The 20,334-nt window shown below is 44.2% G+C and overlaps 8 protein-coding genes across 8 annotated transcripts; 3 read left to right on the forward strand and 5 right to left on the reverse strand.

Moving 5' to 3' along the window:
• Window positions 1–77: 77 nt before the first annotated feature.
• Window positions 78–1,746, forward strand: AOL_s00215g669 (uncharacterized protein; the record flags this gene model as incomplete). The annotated part of the gene is made up of 7 exons (XM_011129871.1): window positions 78–165; window positions 236–293; window positions 385–556; window positions 629–778; window positions 887–996; window positions 1,099–1,322; window positions 1,415–1,746. 7 exons carry the CDS (start codon window positions 78–80, stop codon window positions 1,744–1,746), a joined length of 1,134 nt encoding a protein of 377 aa, XP_011128173.1.
• Window positions 1,747–3,022: 1,276 nt separating this feature from the next.
• Window positions 3,023–4,693, forward strand: AOL_s00215g670 (uncharacterized protein; the record flags this gene model as incomplete). Its single annotated transcript, XM_011129872.1, has 3 exons — window positions 3,023–3,422; window positions 3,582–4,494; window positions 4,573–4,693. 3 exons carry the CDS (start codon window positions 3,023–3,025, stop codon window positions 4,691–4,693), a joined length of 1,434 nt encoding a protein of 477 aa, XP_011128174.1.
• Window positions 4,694–5,119: 426 nt separating this feature from the next.
• On the forward strand, window positions 5,120–6,584 carry AOL_s00215g671 (uncharacterized protein; the record flags this gene model as incomplete). The annotated part of the gene is made up of 6 exons (XM_011129873.1): window positions 5,120–5,165; window positions 5,257–5,272; window positions 5,370–5,529; window positions 5,613–6,283; window positions 6,377–6,490; window positions 6,545–6,584. The coding sequence occupies 6 exons, from the start codon at window positions 5,120–5,122 to the stop codon at window positions 6,582–6,584; spliced, it is 1,047 nt and encodes a 348-aa protein (XP_011128175.1).
• Window positions 6,585–8,023: 1,439 nt separating this feature from the next.
• AOL_s00215g672 (uncharacterized protein) lies at window positions 8,024–12,109 on the reverse strand (the record flags this gene model as incomplete). The annotated part of the gene is made up of 6 exons (XM_011129874.1): window positions 8,024–9,031; window positions 9,098–9,603; window positions 9,659–9,804; window positions 9,866–10,319; window positions 10,372–10,537; window positions 10,604–12,109. 6 exons carry the CDS (start codon window positions 12,107–12,109, stop codon window positions 8,024–8,026), a joined length of 3,786 nt encoding a protein of 1,261 aa, XP_011128176.1.
• A 480-nt stretch (window positions 12,110–12,589) lies between these two features.
• AOL_s00215g673 (uncharacterized protein) lies at window positions 12,590–12,952 on the reverse strand (the record flags this gene model as incomplete). Its single annotated transcript, XM_011129875.1, has 1 exon — window positions 12,590–12,952. One exon carries the CDS (start codon window positions 12,950–12,952, stop codon window positions 12,590–12,592), a length of 363 nt encoding a protein of 120 aa, XP_011128177.1.
• Window positions 12,953–14,073: 1,121 nt separating this feature from the next.
• AOL_s00215g674 (uncharacterized protein) lies at window positions 14,074–14,595 on the reverse strand (the record flags this gene model as incomplete). Its single annotated transcript, XM_011129876.1, has 1 exon — window positions 14,074–14,595. The coding sequence occupies one exon, from the start codon at window positions 14,593–14,595 to the stop codon at window positions 14,074–14,076; it is 522 nt and encodes a 173-aa protein (XP_011128178.1).
• Window positions 14,596–15,310: 715 nt separating this feature from the next.
• AOL_s00215g675 (uncharacterized protein) lies at window positions 15,311–17,213 on the reverse strand (the record flags this gene model as incomplete). The annotated part of the gene is made up of 2 exons (XM_011129877.1): window positions 15,311–16,835; window positions 16,927–17,213. The coding sequence occupies 2 exons, from the start codon at window positions 17,211–17,213 to the stop codon at window positions 15,311–15,313; spliced, it is 1,812 nt and encodes a 603-aa protein (XP_011128179.1).
• A 1,053-nt stretch (window positions 17,214–18,266) lies between these two features.
• On the reverse strand, window positions 18,267–19,606 carry AOL_s00215g676 (uncharacterized protein; the record flags this gene model as incomplete). Its single annotated transcript, XM_011129878.1, has 3 exons — window positions 18,267–18,365; window positions 18,429–19,287; window positions 19,425–19,606. The coding sequence occupies 3 exons, from the start codon at window positions 19,604–19,606 to the stop codon at window positions 18,267–18,269; spliced, it is 1,140 nt and encodes a 379-aa protein (XP_011128180.1).
• Between the last annotated feature and the right edge of the window lie 728 nt (window positions 19,607–20,334).

The raw sequence follows: 20,334 nt of genomic DNA on the forward strand, positions 1-20,334 counted from the left end.
TCCACGGTCGTTCCGCGACAGCCACCGGTTTAGCTTAGAGGGAGATATTCGCGAATATTGGTTTATTTCGTCGAAGAATGTCGGCAACGATGGAAGACGTTATCGAAAACGGCTCTGCTACGGTTTCGCAGCTACAGCCGAATGCTAGTGATGAGATCTCAGCCGGTATGATAAAAGCTCGCACGCGCATGACCACGGCCATTGTGGAGGAACCGGTGCTAATAGTGGGATACAGAGGAGGTTGCGCTTTATGACCGACAGATTAGATTATGGGGGATGGATGCACAAGCTCGGTATGTTTCTTTCTAAGACCTCAATTGGCTCTTTTTTTTTTTTACAGATAGTTCTTTTTGCTAATTATGGGGTGGTGGGTTGTTTCGTTAGGATGCGCAACGCGCATATACTCCTCGTGACGATTAAAGCTCTAGGCAACGAAATTGCAAAGAATCTGGTATTGGCTGGTATCGGAGCGATTACGGTTCATGATGCGGAAACTACGACGGAGGAGGATCTCGGGGCGCAGTTTTTTGTGGATGATGAGATGGTTGGTTTGAATGTGAGTTTTTTATTTTATTTTGTCTTGCTTCTCAACTATATATTTTTGGCTAATGTTTATTATGGAATACAGAGAGCAGAAGCAGCGGCACCGGCGTTACAAAAGTTGAATCCGAGAGTGAAGGTTTCTACTGATACGACGGAGGGGATTGAGAGTAGAGGAGCGGATTATTTCAAGAAGTTTTCGGTGGTTATTGTTACCGAAGCTGATTTTTCGACTTTGGTAAGTTGAAAGCTTATGGACACACCCCCCAATTTTTTATATTTATAATTCTATTTTATTAGGGGAGAAGTATTTGACTAATATTCGAGGGGATTGTTTTTTGCATAGACATCGATCAATAATGCGTGTCGAGAAGCCGAGGTTGCCTTTTATGCGGGTTCTAGCTATGGACTTTATGGATTCGTGTTTGCGGATTTGATAAAGCATCAGTTTGTGATGTAAGATCCTTTTCTTTCTTTCTTTCTTTCTGATTTTTGGTCTTCACGAGATCGAGTTACAAGAGTATCTAACTAACATGTTGTCTTGGATTTATATTATAGTGAACGGGAGCGATCGAACGTCGAAACAAAGATCGGGAGCGAGACACGGACGAGAAGTCTAGTCAGTGCTACTACTAGGAAGGAACCAGGGGGGAAATTCACAGAATTTGTGACGAAGGAAGAAGTTTATTGTCCATTGGAGCAGGTTGTTGTTTCACAGATCGATAAGAAATGGAGGCCGAGGAAGAGAAAGGCCGTGTCTTCGGTTCTACCGGCCGTTTTTGGTGAGTTCCTCCTCCTTATACACGCATGTTGACATCTCTACATGTGTATTCAAAGTAAGAGGGTTTATTATTAATCTCAATCGTAAAAACAGGACTATGGAAATTCCAACAGACACACGGAAGACTACCAGATCCAGACGAGCATAAGGAAGACACGAAGTTATTCATGGCCAGCATGCATGATTCACGAAATAGTCTAGGCCTACCTCTCGACAATGTTGATCCTTCATTTGCAATCTCGTTTTTGGACAGCGTTGGGACGGAGTTATCACCTGTCGCAGCGATATTAGGAGGGATGCTAGCACAGGGGGTGATTAATTTCTTAGGCAAGAGGGAACAGCCGTTACAGAACATTTTGGTGTTCGATGGGGATGTTACCAGTGCGCCTATTTATTGTTTAAGGCCGCAGGGAGATGAGGAGTAGCGGTAGTAGTAGTAGTAGTAGTAGTAATGGTAGCAGCAGCAGGCCATTGATCTTAGAATTTAACTTATTGTTTCTACAGGGCGTACGGGGGGGGCCAAAGAGAGATCGAACTGGAGATAGATCTTGAGAGAGAGCAGTACGTGTGTGCATGTTATAATATTTCAAGGTATGCACAACAGGCGGCGTTAAAATGAGGGTTTTCTGCTGTAAAACAAAACAATTAAAAGGAGGGATGCTTATAGTTATAAACTTAGAGTCCAAGATATACAAAAATATCTGTATCCATTCTAGTATTCAACGCTGTAAGATATATAAACTTATCTTCTGATATCGATCTGACTAAGCTGGAAACATTTCAAGTGAATCGAAACCGTCTGTGGAGCGTTTCACGTTCATGCATAGTACTATCTATGCGCATGCGCATGTGCATGCAGAATAGAACGTTTTTAATTAAGTACTTGACCCACCTCGTTATATGGGGGATTCCTCAGAATTCTATATAAAGAAGAGAGAAAAAAAGATATTTATATATGATCTGACCGAAGTAGTTAGACATTCGCGTAGATATCACGTTTTTTTCTTCTCTTCTGGAAGCTGTCAACCTGTTCTGTTTCATGTGATATGGTCCGCAGTGGTCTCGACCGGTTACCGATAATATCATATGGGGGAGATATCAAGAGTATTTTCCGGACCGGGTTTAGCAGCATTCCATTCCGTCGGATCTGGCTTGCTGCGGCTGATGTTCATATGTAAGTACTTACTTATATAGCAATGTTAAGTAAGTACTTACAAGTACTGTCATATTCTGCATTCCCGCGCCACCGGTCTGTCTGCAGTCTGGAAGAGAAATCCGTCCTGACAGGTCGAATGAATTCAAATGATTCGAAGACGCGCTCAAACAACCTCAGCCCGATTCACCAACACAACGACAGTCGCAACACAACGAACACGGAACCGGCTAACTCAACCAAACCAAACCGCTTCCACCACTCACCATCACCACAACCACCACCAACCACCACCACCGAAGGATCCTCTCTTTTACTGACTTCATCGCCATCCCTTTACAACCTTTCCAACTGTTGTTCCAACATCCAAATCCAAATCCAAATCCAAATTCAAGTCTAGATCTACATTTGCATCTGTATCTGTATTTGTATCTGCATCTGCATCTGCATCTGCATCTGCATCTCCGGCTACGACTACGATTACGACGACGACGACTACGGCACGGCGACTACCATTAAAGGGAATCCCAAACTAGACTAGACCAGTCATGGACTACACTCCACCACGCCGACGGCCCTTCCGTCATCGTCCCCGACATTCCTTAGTCGACAATAATAACAATTACATCCCATCAACCGAAAGCCTTATTGCTTCTCTAGAAGGTCTTCCTCCTTCCATGGCGACCACTACAGTCCGCGCATACACTTCAACAACAACAACAGCCTCAACTTCAACTTCATCATCCCGTCGAAGGAATTTACATGCATCCTCCTTCGATCCGGACTGTCCGTTTTCATTTCAACCGCCTAAGAAGCGGAAGATTGAAGATTACTCGCGTCCTCAGGCCGGGAACAAACTTATGAAGTTGTCGTTGGCTTATTGCGATGGTGGGACTTATGAGGGTGAGAGGTATAGAGTTGGCAACATGTTGGCTGATGATGATAGTGGTATGTTCTTTTCTTCTTTTTCTTCTCCCTTTCTTTAATCTTTTAACTTATTACATCTATACATATCTGTCTATGTGGATATGAATATAAAGATGAATAACAAGGCTGGAGAGTCTTTTTGTTTTCTGGCTAATATCTTACGACTTGTGGTATAAATAGTCTACTGCACCGAACGCTACAGTTGCAACATCGTCCTACAGCACGAAACAGAACAGCCCTTTACGCTCGAATACCTGGAAATCAAAGCCCCACCGCATGGATTTACAAGTCCGGTATCCGAAGGAGTAATCGCCGTCACAAATGAAGATTTCAATCCCGTGGTAAAGAAAATCGCTTCTTACGGACGGATGGTACCCTTGAAAAAGAGCTCGAAAAGGAGATCTGAAGAGGACTACGATTCAGTAGAGTTGGCGTATCTCAACCTGCGGAATCGGTATACGGGACGGGAGGAGCTGGATGAAGAGGAAGAAGCAGACGACTACGCTGATGGGGAAAGGCTGACAGAGTTTGACATGGCCAGGTATAGAGCAGAAGAGGAAGAGGAAGATAAGGACGAGGAAGAGGAAGAGGGGGAAGGTGGCGATGAACTGGAAGCAGAGGAAGAAGGCGTTAATGTAGGAGATAGTGATGGGGAGGAAGTTTTGGAAGATACAGCTATCGAGGGGGAAAGCGATGGAGATGATGAGACCGTTACACCGGCGACTACTACAGGGTCAATTCCCTGGCCGCCGGCAGGAAGTCGGAGGCTCATCGGGGCAGCTGATCCGGAGGACGATAACGACGATGAATCCGGAAACCAACACGATTGCCCTTATGAGGTCGCTGGGGCTGAAGAAGAGGAAGAGGCTGAAGAAGATGGAGAACCGACAGACGGCGAAAGCTCGGATTACGAACTGAGAAGGTGGCTTCTAAGGAATAACACGGAAGAAAGGCGGAGGAGAAGACGCAGAAGAGAGGAAGAGGCAGCGGCAGAAGTGGGGTTTACGGAAAGCGATGGTGCTAGCCGCGGGGAGGCTTATATGCGCTTTCAACTACGGGATAACAAGGCTTTCATTGTTTTCAATCCTCCAAGGTACGGATTCTCCAGAATGATAGTTTCCTTTTAAACCGATTTATAAGATACCAATGCTAACTCATTCTCCCTCTATAGATACTGCAAGTATGCTGTTTTGAAGCTGTGGGGCTCCAAGATTGATAATGTGGACATTCAATCGATCCTAGGCTATGGATTCTATGGAAAGCGGGTATTTCCGGCAATTGAAATGCGATGAACATGGAATCCGACGTCGGACTCTTTTCGTCCTTCCTCCTTCCCTTCTCCTTCCTTCCTTCCTCACTTTTCTATTTTTTATTTTTTATTTTTATTTTATTTTTTTATTCTGCGGGCGCAATATGTGTGAACTATTTAGATTATAACGAATATGATATCCATTTGGGTTCCTTCCTTTTCATTCTTTCCTGTTCTTCCCTTACCCGCATTGAGGTCCTCCTGTTTGAAGTTAGTGCGACAACCTCCGCCGGCTGGAGCTCTCCACTTTGGGTTTGTTTGGCAGCGACGGCCCCTCTCTTCTTATACGCTACTTCTTTTCTCCCACCGAAATCGCAAAACTTCAACCTCGAACTCTCCAACATTCACATCCTCATCCTCTCCCAATCGTCACCAATTGCTCCGTTCCGTATCCCATAAACCAGTCAAAATGGTCAAGAACTTCACTCTTCTCTGCTTGGAGAATCCTCTCCTTGGTTCGTAACACATGCACGCAAAAACAAAAAAAAACTTTCTCAATTGGTATTCCTGTATTCGATCAGCTAACAAGAATTGTTGATAATATAGATATCCAAGCCACAGGGTAAAAAAAACCCCCGCCATCCCCACTTTCATGGGATGAAAGATGTGATATATTAAAAAAGTCCACCCGATTGACATGAAATCAAAAAAATAAATAGTACCCAAGAGCTCTTGGACAAGTACAACCTCAAGGCCAACGATGCCATTCTCGCCGACCCAAACACCAACCACCTCGAGCTCTATGATGAACTCGTCAACGATTACTCCGCTAAATTCGTCGCCGGAGGAGCTGCCCAAAACAGCGCTCGTGGTGCTCAAGTTAGTTTTATTCTTACTTTATCCTTATATTTCACTCTGATAGTAGCTTGAGATTAATCTTTTTTTTTGTTTTTAAATTACAGTACATCCTCCCCGCCGACTCAGTCCTCTACATCGGCTGCATCGGCAAAGACGAATACGGCAAGCGTCTCCAAGAAGTCTGCGCCACCGAAGGTCTCCGCGTCGAATACCGTATCGACGAAGAAGTCCCCACCGGCCGATGCGGTGTCATCATCACCGGCCACAACCGATCCATGTGTACCGACCTCGGCGCCGCCAACCACTACAAACTCGAACACTTGAAGTCCGAAAAGATCTGGAAATTGGTCGAAGAAGCCGAATACTACTATGTCGGTGGATACCATCTCACCGTCTGCGTCCCCGCCATCCTGGCCTTAGCCGAGGAAGCAGCGGCGAAGGATAAGCCGTTCGTTATGAACATCTCCGCACCATTTATCGCACAGTTCTTCAAGGATCAGTTGGCTTCGACCTCCAAGTATTGGGATTATTTGATCGGTAATGAGACTGAAGCTGAAGCTTATGCTGATGCTAATGAGTTGGGTACTAAGGATGTCAAGGAGATTGCTAAGCATCTTGCCAATCTTCCAAAGGAGAATACTAAGAGGAAGAGAGTGGTTATCATCACTCAGGGTACCCATCCAACCATTGTTGCTACTCAGGGTGAAGATTCAGTTCAGGAGTTTGAGGTCCATGCCGTTGAGGAGAAGGATATCATCGACACCAATGGTGCTGGGTAAATAACACCCCTTCCCTTATTCTTCTCCCGATGATCTTTTTATAACACACGCCTCAAAGAAGAAGTACTAATAGATGACTTTCAACGTAGTGACGCCTTCGCCGGTGGTTTCTTGGCCGGTCTCGTCTCCGGAAAGGACTTGAGGGAATCCATCGATATGGCTCAATGGTTGGCCAGCTGGAACGTTAGACAACTCGGACCAAGGTAATATCCTCTCCCGTATACCTAATATATTTGCCTGCTAACTGTCCATAACAGCTTCCCGCAACCAAAGCAGACCTACACCCGCACCTACTAATTTTTCTACCCACCATCTTGAAAGTCTAAAAAGATCATTTCACAACCCCGACATTTTGATATTTTCTTCAACAAAGTTAGCATAATGTCTACCGTGAAATATTTTTTTACTAGGCAATAAACCAAGTGGAACGGAGAACCAGAGTGTGGAAAGAGATGTGAAGAAGTGAATCAAAACAAAAAAACCATTTTACAAAATCACCAAAAAAAAAAAAATGATGCGGCAAAAACAATACCAAAAACCCGGCGTTATGATAGACACCAATCATGTCTTTTTTTTTCTTTTCTAAATTATTAAGGGCATTCAACTGGCTTTTCTGGATTATTGGGAGGATGGAAAGGAAGGGGAAAAAAGATGTAATACTATCATCACGGCCGGCGTTTTTTTTTCTTCTTTTTTATTTTTTCTCAATTACAATATTATAGTAGTCTGGGGGTCGCTCCACCGGATATTACAATTACGATCATTATACCATATCAGCTTAGCCTATGACCCAACTTAGCTACGGGTTTATGGTGCTGGGAATGGCCAATACACTTTAAAGGTACTTATTCTTCGTACCATTTATAAACATAAGACTTCTACGATGGGGGACCCTACGGAGATTGAAAAAAAAAAAAAGTGATTCCATCTTTAATTTACATCAGCAGTGTATAGGGTTGCCATCTGTTTAATTCACAGGAACGAGGAACGAAGGAAAGGAAGAAAAAAAATCAGTAAATAAGGATGGAGGGTGGGGTGGAGAGATAGGGTGAGGTAAGAGGCATCAGAAATAATAATAGTAATAATGAAAAGCCTCTACAGCATCCGGTGATGTTCCGAGGTGAAAAAAGAAAAGAAAAAAGAATGCTATATCTGCTGTGAAAGGGATGAGTATGGAGAACGCTCAGCAGGCAGGTTGATATAACAATTCAGCAGACTGTAATAGTGATAATAAGAAAGAAAAAGCCTTCGAACACTTGATGAAATTGTTAATGGAAATAGAGAGGGCTGATGCAATGTGAGAAGAAAACAAGAAATTTCATCTTAGGTGTGGTTTAGGGTGAGTATCGATGAGAGGAGTTTAGTATGGGGGTGGGGGAAGAGGATCGATAAGAAGGGAGAAGAGGATCGATAAGATGGAAGAGGATGAGAAAATAATGATAGAAGGATGAGAAGAGGATGGAAGAGGAGGGTGAAAGACAGGGATGAAGAATAAGCTATATATGAAGCGGGTCGTTCATATAGAAGACGAATGAAGAAAACACAAAGCAACATGCTTTTTGGAGTATAGAGAATAAAAAAACAGAGGAAAGGGAGCATGCTTTTGGAGTATAAAAAAAAACACCGGCTGCAATGCGACAGGGTATATAATAGTATAGTGAAAACGGGGAAAAAGGGCCATGAGTAAAGCATCTAGCAAAACAATATAATAGAAGCAGTCGAATCCATGAGAAAACTCAATGGTAATAATGATTGTATGGCCCGTGCCGAGGTGGCATACGAGCATTTTCACGGGCCATGGGATGTTGGTGGGCAGAATTTCTGAAATATGCGCCAGTTTCTTGGCTGGCATTCATGCTGGGTTGTGCCATGTTCTGAACAAAGTTTGAGTTCATAGAATTGAAGGGTACGGATGATGCACTGTGGCCATCATAGTAAGCAGGGTTGTGAGCCAATTGGGGCACCTGAGCTGGTCGCTCTAAAGATGCGGAAGATAATTTTGGAGTCACAGCATCAGGAGGGCCCGATTGAGGCAAAGACATATTGGAAGGTCCAGCCTGCCCAGTTGTCAAATTCGTTTGTGGAGATTGAGTAGGAGGGGCAATCGTCATCCTAGAGGCATAATTCTGGACATAAGTAACGAGATCACTTGCAGTGAGAAGGGAAGCCGGGGAGGTTGGCTGATTGGACGAAGGCTGAGCACTATCAGTGACAGTTTCCGTATATGGTGCCATATAATTAGACGGAATAGGAGCTTTCCCTTTGCTTGACGAAGGTCCAATCGTTCCACCGAGCCCCGGAGCCGATCCGCCCCCAATTGGCTGGGCAAAAGCTTGGGCAACCATCGGGGACTTAGCTGTGATTGTCGCATTGTTAATTGCGGGCGTCGACAGCGAAGCCTTTGGGTTGGACTGAAGTGGTGTGAAGAATGAACGACGTCCCTTGAAAACGATAACTTCCTCTTCATCATCGGAATCTTCGCGGGAGTGGGATGATCCAACAAGGTCATCAACCATGGCATTCATCTTATTAGTCAAAGTCGTAGAGGCAGGTTCTGAAATAACGGATCCCATGTGATTAGCTTGCCCGAGACGGCTCGCAGTAGACGTAGCTCTAATTCCGCCAGTGACCGGGATGTCTCGCAAAGTTATTGTGGGATATTCGGCGTTGCCCGTATTAGAATCCGTCGATATTATTCCATCTTGAAATGCAAAAGTGTTATTTTTAACGTCAATAGGAACATTCTATAGCAACAACAAATGTTAGTTTGAACTTATCAAGATATGTTTTCGGGAAGCGCGGGTACTGACTCCTGCGGTACATAGCTCTATTCCGTCCTCCAAGAGATAAAGAATCCGAGTGAGAGATTCTTTATTGGGGTGGTCCCTCCCTTGAACTCCCGCAACCCCTTTACCAAGTCGGCGAGACTCAGATGTATCCATAAGAGGCTTGAATCCGGCGATATCGTCATCTTCCTCAAGGAGGTAAGGAGATTGGGACAACGATCTCATGGGGAATGTTGATTGTAACAACGAGAGAGTTGTCGCATACGTCTGCCATAACTGCTTGACCTGGACGTTAAGAGACATATCATTTGTCTCATTGACAAGGATATGATGGCTAATCAATAGCCAGGCAGAATAAAGCCGAAGACTCGGGAGCATACGGCGAGTTACGGCTGATACCAAATCCGCAACATCCTCTCTAGAATCCTGAGATGTGCCATCTAGCTCTTGCTGTAGGACCATCAAGATCGAAGTGAAAGTCTCGACGTTGAACCGGAGGAATGTAACGACCTTTGGAGAGCTCAATGTTGCTGGGAGGTGAACTAATTAGAGCTTGTCTTTAGAATTTCTGGAAGAAATACATACCTCGATCTCTGCTCAAAGCCAGGTGCTCGGCAGCAATATTGATAAGAATCATGCGATTCAATATGACTGCTGGGACGGCACGTTCTTTGACTGCTAGTGTTATCTGATTGAGTAGGTCGCTCTTGAGGCTCTCATACTCGGAGGCGCTACAGTAACGTAGCGTCAGAACAATACCATTCAGTAATGCATCAGGGAGGAAGGGCTTACTCATTGCTTAAGAAACAATGCGCATGGTAGCGGCTAAACATCGATGTGATCTCATCGGAGGCGGCACCATCTGTCGAAGCGTTATCCTTCAGGATTTTGACGAAACAAATTTTCAAATTGCCGAGGGTGGTCTCATGGGTCGCCTCGTCGGGCTCCTCCGCAAGCAGCGAGCGATACAAGTAATAGATGGCCGTAAAGTGACTCTGTTCGTACTGAGCTAGAACGGCTAATTGGTTGAATGCCTTGGGATGGGCAGGAATCACTTTTCGAGCGAGGGTATAGTACCCTTTGGCAGGGCCCCAGTTCTTCGCATCTGGATTTCGAGGGTTAGGTTCCCCATAGTTTTCACGATACCTCGAAAGGTCACCCAGGTGCAAGAGACTTTCATAACAAACTAAAGTTGCGAAATTCTGGATTTGAGATGAGTAGTCCTTCTCACGGTCAGAGGTATCAACTAGAAAAACTTTAGTATTCTGAAATAGACTAAAGGCACAGGGACAACTCACTCTCGAATTTGAATTCGATGGCAACAAATTTCAAGTTTTGGACACCGAAGTGTGAAATTAGCCTCTGAATCAAAGCTCGATAGAACTTGCTAGATAGTTTGATGAACTTCGTAAAGTACGTATATACTTTACGAAGCTCGACTGGCCTTTTGCCATCCTTCTTCAACTAAACGACTTGTCAGCCCTTTGTTCATTCTCTTAAAAATTCCAAAGTAGGGGGGGGGGCTCATACAGATCCGATAGCTTTCGAATATCGGAGGATGATCTTATGATGGATCATCCAGCATTTTCCGGCGACTTCATTGTGGTGGCAATACTCGATATCGCCAAAAATCATCTCCTCTACTGCATGGCGCAGTCCAACTGTCCTTTCATCAAGTTCACGCTCAAGAGCACCATCGCCCGCATCTCGAAGTTCGAGAAGCCTGTTAATCTCCTGCTCGTATAAAGCTGCCTTGTTGCGCATTGTTTCCCATTCAACTACAATTGTTTGTGGCTCGTCTCCAATATTGCTCGCAGGATTGGCTGCTGCCTGATCGGTCCCGAGAAGGTTCCCCTCAAAAGAGCTCGTGGGTCTATTAACGTCCAGGCCTGCAAGCTCTTCTCCTCCTGGACCGTTCTGAAAATGGATCGGGGAGCCAAGTTGTGGTAGTTGCTCCGGGGCTTGGGGAGCTGTGGTAGGAGGTCTTCCCAGTCCTAGACCAAGAAGTAAACCTTGTTGGAAAAGCTCAGCGACTCTGGGTCCAGGTATTTGGGTCTGTCCGTTACGGCTGACTGATCCAGGGCTGACAATAACAGGATGAGTGCTTGACCTCCTGATTGGTGGTGTTTGTTGGCCAATGTTAAGTTGTCGACCTAATTGAGGTTGTGAGTGGCCAGCACGAGGAATGCCCTGATTGTTTGAAGTGAATGCAGCTCGAGCTAGAGGATGTTGCTGTTCAGGTCTCCTATGCCCTGGTACCCTTCTAGGTTCAAAGACAACACTGGCTTCGAGTTGCTCAAAGGTGAAGTAAGGAGGTACGCCTTGAAATTGTGGCTGGTTCTGGGCAGACTGACCAGCAGGCCCACGTCGAAAGCCGTTTGGGAATGGATTTGGATATCGCGGATGGTAAGGGAAAGGTCCCAATAATCCTGGAGGAAGTTGAACACCTAGTGTTTCTTGAATCTCAAGCTGGATTCTATCGTCGTTCCACTGTTCAAGAACTTCCGGTCTTGGCCACAAGGCTGTATCGTGAATGAATGGGTCGAAGAGTGGATGATTGATAGGAAGGACAATCGGGAAATATTGGAGCTGGTTGACGATCGTATCGTCACTGTTTGCCAAAGATGCAGCGTCCGATTGACCAAGTGTAACGGAACTATTGTCGGTGAACTGCGAGCCTTCCCAGTCACGATTCTCGTCGTTCTCGGGGTGGTTATTCTCGGCCTCGTGGTTGATATTGAGGTTTCCGAGATCAGGTAGGTGAGGATCTTGCGCAAACGGACCAAATCCTAAGGTAACCTCGGATTCTAGAGGAACGTTCTCGACAGATGTACGGATGGCAGGATGCTCTTCACCTGGTTCCGGATGGTCGCTGATGAGAGCAGATTGTAGTTCGTTATGAGTATATACTAACCCGGGGGGAAGGGTAGGTTGGTGGGGAGTAGAAGGAGGTTGAAGATTGATATCAGAAGCTTGAAAGTTTGCATTTGGATCCAGTCCTGGTGGAGCATTGCTTCGGTTAGAAGCCGCCGCCATAACTGAAACCTTGTGCCTTGCAGCTTTTCTGGATGAGGAAGTTTAACCGAGATGATGTGGTGATGGGTGATGAGTGGGGAAGGTGGAGGCGAGGTTGATGGTTTGGTGAAGTTTAGGCGAATGGAGAAGGTTTAGGCGAGAGCAAGCGACCTTAAATAGGCAGGGAGCAGGGACAACACGACGAATTCCAACAAAGGACGGCTCACTCTCTTTCACTTCATCTGATCACTTCATACTTCTACTTCACAATGAAAGTCTACAAAGAGAATGGCTTTGGTAAGAAAGAACTAAGCAAATCTTCATTATTGCTATTTCTATTACTCGCTGACTCAAAATGTATATTATATAAAACCCAGAAGAAGTATTGCATCACAAATTATATCCCAAAAGAAAAGAAAAGAAACAGTCTCAAGAACGATTTCAGCACCGGTCGTGCACTAGACCATATAACGACTTAATTAAAAAATATCAAATCAATATCTAGTAGTTGAAAATCTCATTAGGTGGTGCCTCGAAAGTCGGAACCTTCTTCCTTGTAGCAGAACCCTCCTGTGGAGATTCTGTGTAAATCGAGGTCTTGCCCTCCTTTCGGAACTGGTCGTTGTATGCAAAATCGCTGTCCTCGACAACAGTGGCGAATTTACCCCCGAGGATATCCGGGTTTGGCTGTGCGACAGGAACTTTGCCGTCGACAACGGTATAGCCTCCCTCATTGATATACGAGGTATCGATTTGATCTTGTGTCAGACCGTTTTGCGGTACCGGGGCGGCGTAAACAGGTACGCTAATTAGGCCGGTAGCGGCAGAGAGGACAAGGAGGGAAAGAAGTCTCTGGGCGAACATTTTTGGTTGTATGTTTATATTATATTGAAGATTCGATGGAGGAAGATTGAGGTCGACGAGAAGAATATAAATATATTGAAGAGGTTCGACTTAAATCAATGGTTGTAATAGGTATGAATCGTAGAAATTGAATTTTGTATGGATAGTAAATATTGAATGCAATGCTTACTAAGTAGTATATATAATGAAGGCTGGTTTGATTGTTGGATATCCGGATGCGTGAAGAGAATGGGTAGTTAAGTTGTAGCAGATACGATGCTTATATACTTATGCTTCCTCACATCTCTTCAAGTTATGATCAATATAACAACAGAAATCCCTCACTAGACACCCGAGGTCAAGAGGTTCAAGATTGTAGCAAAGGAAGCATCATGACATCAAATTCAATAGTATCAACCCAGCTCTATAGTATACCCATGCAGGCGGCGTACAAGAATTAAAGCCTGGGGCTAGAGGTGTTGTTTCCGCAGCCACAGCCTCCGTCTTGGCGGACTCGACTCTCTTCCCCAAAAGCCGTTTACCATACCGAAGACAGTTAGGTTGTAAAAATTTCTCGTTTACTTTGACCGCTGTGAAGATCATAAAACTAGTTGCGAGGGTACGAGGGTAGGAGATGTTCGGTGTCTCAAACGGCTAGCCAATCCAAGATTAGACGGTTTATTTCAAACCGTTTGAATGTACATCTCGAAACATCGGCTTTTCATTTTCGATGTTAGAAACCCATAGTTCCTATCCCGAGCCTACATCGAAGATTTTTTTAGATACCTTCTTTCAAGCGCTTGTGGCTTTCCGGTTATATCCTCATGCATCCCGACGTAGACCCCCATCAAGGTATATTGGAAAACTGAGCATAACTATAGGGTATGTATGGCTCCTGATGCCACAAAGGAGGAAGTTGCGCAAGCAAGGGGCTCCTCTCTCTATGAAATCTGAGTAAATTTATAAAAGAGAGTTAAAAATAGTAAATAGAACTGATCGAACGCCTCGCTATGCCAAAAATCCATAAACTGGCCAGAACTACCAATTCTTCACAATCTAGACACAACCACCGCGACCACCAGCCCTCAGACTCCCGTAAACAATCTCTATCAAACCCCAACACCCATTATCACGTACTACGTTCACTTCTCCAAGCTAGTCTGCAACCTCCTCGCAACATCCTCAATAGCCCAAATCGCCACCCTCGCCTCCGCCAACTCCCCAGCCGGCGCAATAACCGTACTAACCAGCATCTTCGACGTATCCGGACCGTTCTCCGCCGTCAAAACCGGACTAACAGGCGTAGACTGTCGCGTCGCCGTCGATAACTCTTGTCCGGTAACAGAGGATGATGTAGGCGCAGACTGCAACACCACCAACGAAGACTCCGTCGTCGACAGGGTAACTCTAACCGGCATGCCTAATCCCATTCTCGACCCGGTTTCGTAAGCATTCACAAAGGCCTCCGACAACGGCGCAAGGTACCCGGAAGTTGGTTCGGACGTCGATAATATTGGATTCGCTTGGCGATCCGTAAGATGTGCCTTTAGGTGAGGTGCGATGTGTGAAAAGTGTGATTGTAGGTGTTCGAGTTTTGGACGACCACTGCCGTGATGGTTGGCGCTAGAGCCAGCTTCGAGACCTTCATGTCCTGAAGGATTCATATTTATTTTTTTATTCCTGAAAGCTATTTGATCGCATTAGAAAGGTAATATAAAGTCAAGTTATTTTTTTTTGGTGAAGGGTACATACCTCAACTTGATGAAATTTGAAAGTTTGAAATCTTGTGATGTTTCCCGTGATGTTCCCCGTGATTGATGAAGCTAGCTGAGATGGAGTAAGCGCTGCCAAAACTCTTTGGCTTTGTTGTATTTTGTGCTCACAACGCAAATGTCTTGAACTCATATCATCCGTCTTGCCTGCTTGCGGTCCGGTCCTACGTACCAGTATATACTAGACTACTTTTACATTTGAAGGACCCTTTTTTGAAAGATTCGAAACCAGGCTCTACAACAATACTAAAAGTTTTCATTGTTTACTAAAGGCCAAGTTAGTAGACATTTTTATTTAAATTTAATATATATTGGACTCAAGATCTCAAATGCAGAAAGTGGGTCAATACTCACGTTTCTTCCAGACCAAAATCAATTTGAGACTAAGTAACCACGTATATACACTAATACTAATATTTAATATTCACACGAAAATCTTAAGTTGTTTTACGACGTATACGCATAGGCAGATCGAGAAAGCAGACGAAACTTGTGACATACCTTGGTATATATTTTACTACAAGACTAGGTATATATACTTATTTATGCCATCCTATGACGGCAGATCATCTCTATAATTATATAACAGAACTCAGAATAAATTGCTTCATATATCCTCAATCTCATCGTCTTCATATATATCCTCACTCTCGGCGTCCTCATATATATCCTCACTCTCGTCGTCCTCATATATATCCTCACTCTCGTCGGCCTCATCCAGACCCCCATTCTCGAGCCAATCATTTACATCCCAGATGCGGCTTTCTCTCCACCAGCTCCCCCATTCACACGGCAGACGGGAACTAAAGTCGAGAGGTTTAGTGAGGCAGGATCCATTTACAGAAAGGTTCCCCTCGACCCAATGACCTACTACCTGATACCAGCAATCGCGACCCCCCTCGGCCAGTTTAACCTTAAAACCCACGCGAGTTTGTACATATGTTTTATAATCAGCTATATAAAACCCCCTCGGAGCAATATACTTGTGCTCACGGTCCACTCCGCTGAAAACCACTGTCTCTAATCCCTTAACGTTAACTCCAAGCCAATCTTCCCAAAGATACGGTAGGCATTGCGGTTGTACAGTTTCACCGTAAATTTTTGGCCAGGGAAGAGTTACGTCTCTCAAGTATTTGAGTTGCCCAATCCCAAAGTAGATATACGAGCTAGAGGACGAGGGTAAGTTGTTGCAACTACCTATTTTAGAAGTCCCCAGCTCGAAGCTTCTTAGATTTGGAAATCTTTCCGCAACAATATCGAGTCGTTCATGGAAGTTAAGATACTCCCGGGACAAAGGATGAAATATCTTTAACCTTGTGATCTTCGAGAACCTTTTGAGAAGTTCTGGTGCAAAACTTGCAAAGCTTGCAAAGCTAATATGATGACTAACTAGGAAGCTTAATTCTGTGAAATCCTCCGAAAGGTGGTACTCCCGGTCTCCTTTGTGACGTTTGGAAATGCCATTATCGAGCCCGAGATCATGCCAATCCGTGTAAGTTTCCCAACTACTATCGAAAGGCCAGTCAGGTTCATAATCTACCCGAAGTTCAGGATTCCCAGATCCAATGTGCAGTTCGTCCAATCGAGGGGCCAGCATCAACAGCAGATAGAAAAACGCAGTTGTAAAAAAACGAACCGTTTCAAATTGATCCAAAGGACTAGCAATCGAGCTGTGGAAGATCTTTAGCACTTTCAAAGCCGGTAACTCCGGCATCACTGTCTTAATCCACAACCAAACCCTATCAAAGTATAGTTCTCTCGATATAAGCAACTCTTGATGCGATTCCGATAGCTTTTCATAAAATTCCGTATATGATAAGTCGGAAAACTCAAAAGCCAGCTTATCAAAAACCTGAATCTCCAGTTCTTCCAAGATATTGAGAAAACTGCTACCGGCAATCCCACGAAGTGCTGCGACAAAAACGTTATTCACAGCGCATTTGGGGAGAAAGTAGGAGATAGAAAGTTTTCGAACATTCGGGAAAAGATCGAGGTTTAGAGCTTCGATAGAGGCACAAATCGAAGCGAAGTATTCTTCCATGGGCTCCTTGCTATGTGGCTTCATCCAGATCGCGGACAAGGGTTTGATAGACTTCCAATCGGTATCCCAAGGTTTTTCGAACCGTAAAGCTCTTTTGATTAACCAAGGGTAATTAGTATCATCCCCCCCACAATAACCAATTTAGTATTCCTATTTGTCGGAATTATCACATATGCACTTACCGAACATATTTCCTCCCTTGCGCGCCGACCAATCCGCCCTCTTGAAACACCTTAATAGCCATGGGGCCCAATATAATACTCTCAAATCGTTCCTGAAAACAGAGGGTATAAAAGTGTTTTGAAGTGTGTGCAAGACTTCTCAAGGTTTCGCTATCTCCGTCCGGTATTTGTGAAATATAACCGATGATATCAAGATGCATTTCGGTCGGTAGTTTCAATAAACCACTCTCAAGACCAACGTCGATCCGGAGACCAGAAAGATTTAGATCCAAATTGCTGCTGTTCATATTCTCTATTTTTTGAATTTTCTTGCTATAAAACGCAATGCAAGTTCCGCGCGATAGACCCCTGTTGGTTATATAGACAGACACCCAGTTATCCATATGGCCATATCGATATATAGACGAGCAGACGTATTAGCTTTAAATTTATAAATTTCAAACGTGCGGGGTACGGCCTAACATTCGCAAAAGTTGCCTGATATGCTCATGTACTACATACTAGATATGTGCAATCTCGTACGGGTTCGAGGCTATAACCGGTCAAACTGTGCCTGATGTGCTCATTTGTGTGTATACGTACTATGTACGTATATTATGGGGAAAAAACAAAATGCGTTGTTTTCCTTAGGTAAATAGACCCGATCTTGGCCTTGGGAATAGCCCTCGATCATGTTCGATGTATCTAGGACCGAGGGCAACTAATATATTGTTTTCAAACTACTTTTATTACGATAAGGTCTACCATAATACCCCTGGTTTTTCCTCCTCCCTTTGCTCGTCTGCACTGAGGCTGCCAAGTTTGCTGTTACATCAAGAAATCGATATCCATGCACAACAACCACAGAGGTTCTCTTCTAACTAGATCTCATATACCTTATCTCCTAAACCGGAATTAATGCTACAGCGAAGTGTATACGTACCCAGAGCACAAACTGCATTCGAAAAACCTTTGTTGTAAGCTTCATATCTATGATATCGCTGGCCATAAACGAATATTATAATAAATATCCAATAAACCCCTTCCAGTTATATCATAAAAATAAGGTGATAAAGAGTTTTTGCGGTCACCCTGTACTATCATAAGATGAGAGAATGCCGCAAAATGGGAATTAAAATTGGAGGGATCGGTCATGTATTGCAATTGGGGTACTCAAAGATTACCCGATTTGGGAAACATATATACGTTTTCAAGAAAGCAAGTGAAGCCTAATCACCAGAGAAGACTTCGCATGAGGAATTTCCAGAGAACGTCGATATGATCAATTGATCCTGAATTTTCTTTCTCTTTTGAAGATAGATTAGATATATCATTTCAGTTCTCGGTATATCAAAGTGTAATCATGCCTCTAACTGGGCAATCCGACGTAATGTCTCCGTCTTCCATTCACCATACGCCTTCCTCCTCTTATCACTCAAGAAATCCAACCTATCCTGCATCTGTTCACACACATAAATTAGCCAAAGTCTCCTCATACATAATATATAAATCTCAAGACCTACCATAGACCCAACTCCGCTCTCCATTCCCGCATCCGCAGCCTTCCTCTTCCCTTTCCCCCTCCCACCACCCCCCTCCTCCTCCTCCTCACCCACTTCCTCAACATCTTCCTCCTCCTCTTCAACTCCACCCCCCTTCCCATCAACCATATCCAAAAACCACCTCGTCTCTCTCATATCCCCACCAGCAACCTCCGCCAAAACCCCATTAAACTCCTCCTTCCACGTCCCCTCTCTCCCTCTAACCACCCCTTTCCCCTTCAAACACCTATAAACCTCTCCAATCATCCCTTCATACCACCCCCTCCTCTCCTCCTCAACCTGTCCCTCAAACTCCTCTTCCCCCATCAATTCCTTAACCACAACCACATAAAGCACCCCAATAAGCGTATACGGCGTTTCCGTCAAATTCCTATACTTCACGGACGAGAATATATAACTCGCCCCCGCGGTTACATGACGTATTAATATTTCCGTTGCTGTTGGTGGTTGTGTTTTTCTATCGGAGTCGGAGTTACAGAGTTCGTTGATAAGTGGGATGTATGGTTCTATATTCTTGTCCTTCGAGGTTGTAGACGACGGTTTCGGCGCTGGTGTGTTTGTTATAAACGCTGATTTGGGTTTTGATACTGCCGTATTCCGCGTTCTACTCCTACCAGGAGTAGTAGTTGAAGAGGTAGCAGTAGTAGTAGGACCATGGGGTTCTAATGTTATAGAAGAACCCGCCGCAGCAGCAGCTCTAGCGGAAGAACCAATAACCAAAGTTTCCGAAAACTGCTTGTAAAGCGTTTTATACAACCTCGGAGGAACAGGCGCGGGTGGTTTATCCGGTAACACGGGGAGGTCGAGTTTGGTTCTTAATCTACAATGCTACCTCAAAACCAACATGTTAACCATATTATCAATATAACATATACCATTGAAGGTTAAAAAATTAAAAATAAAATAGATATTTATAAAAAAAAAAGTGATTGTAGAAAAAAGGGAGGGAAAAAGTACCTTTCGCAAGCTAAATGCGCACACAACATCTCACGCGCCGGTTCCTCGGCTTGCTTGAGATTCGATAGTTTATGTCGCGATTGTGCGATAAGTGAGGATGTGGTATCGATTAATTCGCGAGGAATGCCACCCGTAGCCGTGGGCAGGAGCATGGTCAGCGTCCTTTCGATCGTTCGACTCATTGTTTTTAAAAAAAACAAAGTATCCTCTCTTTGAGAATGTGCTTCTGACTTGATGTTGCGAGTAGATAGTGTGTGGTTTCGTTTAGTTAGTGAGGTTGAGCTAGGTTGGCAATTGGTAAACGCGAATGTGGTACGAAAACGTTAACGTTTAACGTACAGATAACCACCAACGTCCGAGCCTGATCCCGTGACCACTTTCACAACATTAACTCACCGGTTTTCGAAACAAAAAACAAAGTTGTAGAGAATTTCTCAAGCATTCGATTAAGCCTAAAATCAGCTCATTTAGATAAAAATTGAGTGCTGTGGATGAGGTTCTCGAAAAGTTGCGATGGTGGCTTGTGGAGGTTCAGTCAACACACTAACCGACCCACTGCCAACGACCTCATAACTATAACTGTAGTCAATCAACTCTAGCTGAAAGTCTAGAAGAAACTTAAGGAGCGAATTCGAAACAGACATCGAATAGAATTGTATATTCAAAATACCAACAGCTTTTCTTCTGATTGTATATTCAAATTATAAGCCGGCTTCGAAATAGCCAGCAGAAAAAACGCCTTGAAAGTATGCTTGCATGCATGTAACAACATCGAATGAAGACCAAAAAAACGAACAGGCCGAATATCAAACGAATTCAAAACTCCTCTTGATGCTGCTCAAAAGAAATAACAATACGAACAACCGCTTTAAAAAGAGAAAAGAAAAGCGAAGCACTAAGTGAGAGTGTA

This window comes from Orbilia oligospora (genome assembly GCF_000225545.1).
Source record: "Orbilia oligospora ATCC 24927 unplaced genomic scaffold scaffold00215, whole genome shotgun sequence".
Taxonomy (NCBI): domain Eukaryota; kingdom Fungi; phylum Ascomycota; class Orbiliomycetes; order Orbiliales; family Orbiliaceae; genus Orbilia; species Orbilia oligospora.